Source organism: Octopus bimaculoides, chromosome 9 (assembly GCF_001194135.2).
Source record: "Octopus bimaculoides isolate UCB-OBI-ISO-001 chromosome 9, ASM119413v2, whole genome shotgun sequence".
In the NCBI taxonomy this organism is placed as follows: Eukaryota; Metazoa; Mollusca; class Cephalopoda; order Octopoda; family Octopodidae; genus Octopus; species Octopus bimaculoides.
The window spans coordinates 48,325,327-48,331,552 of record NC_068989.1 but is presented as its reverse complement, the minus strand read 5'-3'; the positions used below and the strand labels follow the sequence as shown (position 1 = coordinate 48,331,552).

General features: G+C 35.8%; 1 protein-coding gene across 4 annotated transcripts in view; it reads right to left on the bottom strand.

The window, feature by feature from the left end:
• Positions 1 to 6,158, bottom strand: part of LOC128246997 (thialysine N-epsilon-acetyltransferase-like) — a 15,102-nt gene extending 8,944 nt beyond the window's left edge. For 2 of the 4 annotated variants that reach the window (XM_052970670.1, XM_052970671.1), the window contains exons 1-2: positions 5,942 to 6,158; positions 771 to 816 (exon numbers count right to left, since the gene is read on the bottom strand). In XM_052970670.1, the coding sequence (XP_052826630.1) occupies positions 771 to 816; positions 5,942 to 6,013 (118 nt within the window). In that variant the 5' untranslated portion in view covers positions 6,014 to 6,158. The remainder of the gene's footprint in view (positions 1 to 770; positions 817 to 5,941) is intronic. The other 2 variants (XM_052970672.1, XM_052970673.1) reach the window with 2 other exon arrangements.
• Positions 6,159 to 6,226: the final 68 nt, after the last annotated feature.

The window sequence follows — 6,226 nt, the reverse complement described above, 5'->3', positions numbered from 1 at the left end:
CTAAAAGCTCCACAAGGCTGGGAATGGTGGCGAACCCTACTGTACTCTTTCACCACAACTTTCTCTCACTCTTTCTTCCTGTTTCTGTTGTGCCTGTATTTCAAATGGCCAGCCTTGTCACACTGTGTCATGCTGAATATCCCCGAGAACTACGTTAAGGGTACATGTGTCTGTGGAGTGCTCAGCCACTTGCACGTTAATTTCACGAGCAGGCCGTTCCGTTGATCAGATCAACTGGAACCCTCGACGTCGTAAGCGACGGAGTTCCAACAACATATATATATATATATATATATACATACAAAATTTTGAATTTAGTTCACAGATCCCCAGTATTACCTTTGCGGGCCACCAGGGGTCTGTGGACCCCAGGCTGGGAACCACTGAACTAGATGCTTTTGCTTAACCTGTTAAAAATCCATGTCTCACATGCATTTTTCTCATACAATAACTTCTCAATGTCATTGAAAATTTAGCAACCAACCCAATATAATTTTAACATTCAAAGATATGGAACTTCAGTGTTGTTTGACATTTTAAACCTTTAGTATTCAGATTAGTCTGTCAAATGCAATGCTTATTTATTCATGCTGTTTTGAATGAATCATGCTTTATCTCATAACTTCAAAATTTCGATATGATTGTGTATTTTCAGAATGACACTATAAGGTAGATGTGTATAAGGTAGATGTGAGAAGCCAGATTTGTCTGGTTTGAGCATAAAACAGGTAGAATATTTGGGTTGAATATGGCCGCTTAAAATAACTTACCATCAACAGAAAGTGGTTTTCTCTTCTTTCCAGTTTGTTCTTGTTCCTTGTATTAACAAGAAAAAATTCTACTCAAAAACACTATGAACATTATCATTCACACAATCTATCGTATATATATATATATATATATATATATATATGTATAAATAAATCTAGATTACCAATTATAAAATACATCAAATACATTATGTATCTACTTCATCATTTATAGACTGTTAGATACTTGATTCTACATTATAATTTATAACTTATATTAAATAAAAACATGAAGCCTAGATGAAGTGGTGAAGATAGATGTGAAGCTGTTACACTTCAAGGAGGAGATGACAAAGGACCACATTACATTGGCTGGTAGCATTACATGTGTGTACATGAGTGCACATATATATATATATGTGCACATACATATATACCGTCAAGTCTATACCGTTAACCTTTTTGATGATCTCTCACTACTCCAACATCCATATCATTTGACTCACTGCCCTTGTCACTTGCATCTATAGCTCTCATCTCTTGCATCACACATCCTTATCACTCATCTTTTTATGACCCACATTACTATCCCCAATGTCACAATGTCTCTTTTTTGCTCATGCCTCTATTCCTTTTGTTTCTCATCCATTTCACTCAACCACTCCATCATCATCATCATCGTCATCGTTTAACGTCCGCTTTCCATGCTAGCATGGGTTAGACGATTTGACTGAGGACTGGTGAAACCAGATGGCTACACCAGGCTCCAATCTGATTTGGCAGAGTTTCTACAGCTGGATGCCCTTCCTAATGCCAACCACTCCGAGAGTGTAGTAGGTGCTTTTACGTGCCACTGGCATGAGAGCCACTCAGGCGGTACTGGCATCTTCTTCTCAAACTGTTGTTGGTGTAACTAAAGATGGCAGCAGATGTCTCTCATGTTCATCACACAATGCACTGTCTCATCCTTGCCATCACTATTCATCTTCAGTTTGTCATACACAATATTCTTTCACCCATGCCCTATTGCTCATCTTCTAATCATTCACTCCATGCAATTCATACTGTACTATACATTCTGGTGTAGTGAAGGATGGTAGGAGATCTTTACTCTTTACCATACATTACTTCCAGTATAACTAAGAATGCTATTGCACCTATAACGACCCTATTCCTCATGTTTCTTTGTGTTGATCACTGCTACAGGACCCATCTACATTGCCATCCTCCCTTCCACAACACTCATCACTTAACCACCCCACTGCAGCCCATCCTATCGTCTCTGCACAGGTGGCTACATTGGATCATATGTACCATGTTCACCCCTTCTTCCACAACTCCTTTTGTACAGTTAGTCATTATTCCATATTCTACCAGCACATTTCTTTCCTCCCACCCATACTAGGCCTTGATCTTTGACCTATCTCCTGGGCCACATAAACTTCTGTCATATTTCTACCTCTCTGTGAAATTACCTTCAATATGCAAGCTTATCTCAGAATACTGAGTACTGCTATCTCTCCATCATTTATCACATACCACTCTCATTACAATCATTTAGGACTATCATTAATGTTGCTCACTCTATTAAGAAAGCTAGTGAGCAAGAGGTTTCTTTAGTTGTGTCAAGGACATGGCTACCTCTCTAGTGCTAGTGTGATGAAAAACATATCCAGTACTTTCTGTAAAGTGTAAAGTTGTGAGAACCTTTCAGTTTTGTCAAGGACACAATACCTCTCTAGTGTTGGTGCTATGAAAAAAAAAAGCACCCAGTACACTCTAGAAAGTATACTCTGTGGTGTGAGAAAGGACATCCAGTTGTAGAAACCAAACAAAAAGTAAAATGCAAGAAAGCTGAAGACCCTGATCTGTCTAGGTAAGCAGTACCACCAAATATGTACTTACTCTGACTGTGACAACCTGTCCAACCCATGCCAAAAAAGGCAATGGATATATGGCAAGAAGCTAACTTTGCAGCCATGTGGTCTAGGGTTCAGTTCCACAGTGTCTTCAACTGTAGCATCAGGTTGACCAATGTCTTGTGAATGAATATGGTAGCAGAAACTGTGTGGAAGAAAACCTATCATATATGTGTGTGCATGTGTGTGTGTGTGTGTGTGTGTGTGTGTGTGTGTTTGTGTGTGTGTGTGTGTGTGTGTGGTTGTGCTAGAACCCACCCTACACACATCACTTGACAATTGATGTTGGTTTATGTTCCCATTACTTAGCAGTTCGGCAAAAGAGACCAATAAAATATGTAATAAATAAAGGGGTCAATTTGAGTAAAACCCTTCAAGGCGGTGCCCCAGCATGATCACAGTCCAATGATTGACACAAGTAAAAGATAAAAACCATCCAAAAATAAATAAATATATAAAAATACGAAAAAGATACATGGAGCAGCACAAAATATTTAAAAAATATTTTAAAAATTAAAATTCCAGCTTTTAAATTAATTTCTCCAAAAATAAGTATTAAAAGCAGCATTAGAATTATCATTATCATTTTCCTTTCCATCTCAACAAGAATCTTCAGTCCTATGTTATTTAAACACCCGTTTCCAATTCTTTCAAAATATATTGGGTTGAGGAATAATTCAAGAGCATTTTTTTTCAAATTTATTTTAAACAAAAAAACTACAACAAACTAATCAATAATGTACTTTTTGTTGTTGTTTATGACTTCCTCCCATCGTTCAATAGGTTTTTTTGATGCCTTGGCAATAGAAATCTCCTGGTCTTGACTCAAAGAATTTATCCAACCAAGCCCTCAGTTCCATGTCATTACTGAACGACGAACCACACAAAGTGTTTGAAAGTGAGAAAGAGATGAAAATTTGATGGTGCCGAGTCTGGAGAATGAAGGAGCACTTCCTATTAGAATTCTTGAATTGCGGCTTTGGTCAGATTGGTGATGTGTTGCAGAAGAATGCCATTTCACCTATTCAGCCTTTTTTGCTGAATTGCTTTGTTGAGTCAGAGCAGTTGTTGAATGTAGAATACGCATTGAGTGTTTAGTTGTATTCAAGCAGTTCGTAATGAATTATGCTTTCCCAGTCCTACCACACACACAACATGGTCTTTCAAGGATGAAGGTCTTGTTTTGCTCGTGGAATCACTTGTTTGCTGGGGTTGAGCCATTCTTTTCACTGCTTCATATTGGCATAAAGGAACCATTTTCCATTGCCAGTGACAATGCAGTAAAGAAAATACTGTCTGTGACCATGTGTTGAGCAATGTTGAGCGAGCAATCTGGCAGTGATTGTGGAGGGTTGATTTTTGTTGTTTTCGCTCAAAGTGTGTGGCACCCAGGCAGTGAGTTTCTGAACCTTGCCCATTGAGTGAAGGTAGTTCACCACAGTTTTTTGAGGGATTTATGGCGGGTCAAAGTTGGGAACTGAAACAGAACAGCGTAAACATACAAGGAAACCGAACGGAAACAAACATGGAGGATCATTAGATCAGAACAAGGATTAAATAGCGAATGCTGGAGAAATATTTTCTTTGACAAAAGAAATGACAGAAGAGAGAGATAAATACATCCAGTCGTTTGGACAGTCCTGAAGGAAAAGAAAGATGATCGTGTAAGGAAAAGAAAGATGGACATTGGTCACATGTGAGCAATGAGAGAGAGAAAACGAGAAAGAGGGGGAGAGAGAGACACACATAGAAAATGGTGGAGGGGAGAAAAAGGGAATTAGAGAAAAGGATGGGAGAGAACACGATGGGGGAGAAAACAGTATAGAGTCACATCAAAAAGATTAAGATAGCACATATATACATATGTATATATATGTATAAAGAACCAAGATTAAGATATCACATATATACATATGTGTATATATGTATAAAGAACCATTGGTTATAAAACAAACATTAAATTTGGGTCAATGACTTTACATACAACACTACCCTTCAAACATTTAATCATATATAAAAAAACACCATGGTCTACAAACACATAAAAAAATAATACATACACATAAAATCACAGAATGTAAAAATATATATTCTAATGAAATACAAATAGAACAGCTTATTAAAAGTTAAATATAATGACTAAAAATTCAAAACTACCAAAAAGCCTAATGGACAAATATAAAATAAATAAAGATCAAAATAAAAATAAAAATAACATAAAATAAGTGTCCACTAACTAAAAAGATTTTATCAAATGATTAAAATATTTGGATCTTTTTTAAAACGGGGGCCACATTTTTCATTAATGTTTTACGTAGTGTTTTTGGTACCGAAAGACTTTCAAACTTCGTATACTTATCTATTTTGTGTTATAGAACAGAAAATATTTTTGTATTCGAATTTATTTCATGTAAAAAATTGTCTTATTTCGATAATTTCAACCAATCACTGACAAGTATTCAGTTGTTTACATTTACTCCTTTGGCTGATTAAGCCATAGCTTCGTTTTATTTGCTTTTTTCATTTTCTTTTTTTTTCTTCGTTTTATTTGCTTTTTTCTTTTTAAATTTGCTGTTTTACCCTAACCCTAACCCTAACCCTATCACCGATAGAATTGTTTCAGAATCGTTTGTTTATGTAGTCGGCACTTAATGTATATCAGCTGAATGGACGTCAGTGATTGGTTGAAATTACAGAAATACGACAACTTTAACATGGAATAACTTAGGGATTTCTTTTTTTTTTAAAGAAGACTAAGAGAAAAAGATGTTTTATATGACACATTCTACCAGTGTTCCAAGTTTCAAAGTGTTTCGTTAATGAAAAATGTGGCCCCCGTTTTAAAAAAGATCCAAATATTTTTTAAAGAAAATATTTGAAAAAGTCTTTTACTTCCCGCACACAAAACTTTGTTTTCATAAGATGCTTTACCCTATCATTTTAAATGTGTGTTGTGAAAAAAAAGAAAAAAAAAAAAGAAAAAAGAAAGAGAAAAATCTCCGTCAAAACGGAGAAAATCCTACTTCTATGGGTAAGCTATCCCAGGCTTCCGTCATTCCCGCCAAAAATCACCGAATGTTAAGTGTTCGGTACAGTAATCGTTTTGTTATTGCTCAGCTGGAGGTTTATTGCATAACAACATTAATAAACATCTTAACATTTATCAAATATTTAAAAAATTAAACGCTGTTTTTCTTCTAGAACTTTTTTCATTATTGTACATTTGTGCCGAGGTGAAAATGTTGGGGAAACTGCTGTTATATAAATAAATACCTGCAGGAGACGGACAATGTCTTCACAGTCAGAAACGGTCGCATGCCTTATTTTGTGTAATAATAACGCCATTCTGTTATACGATCCACGTGTGAAACTTCACCTTGAAAAGGAAGAAACCTCCGATTATAGAAATTAATTAACTGAAATTAATGAATTCTCGTAGGGAAAGGGTGTTGTGAGAACTGAAAAATGGGCAGACAAATTGTCAAATAAAATACTTATTTATGAATTTGTGCTGACGAAATCATTAAGAGTTATCCCCCTCTTATTTTTCATTTTTTT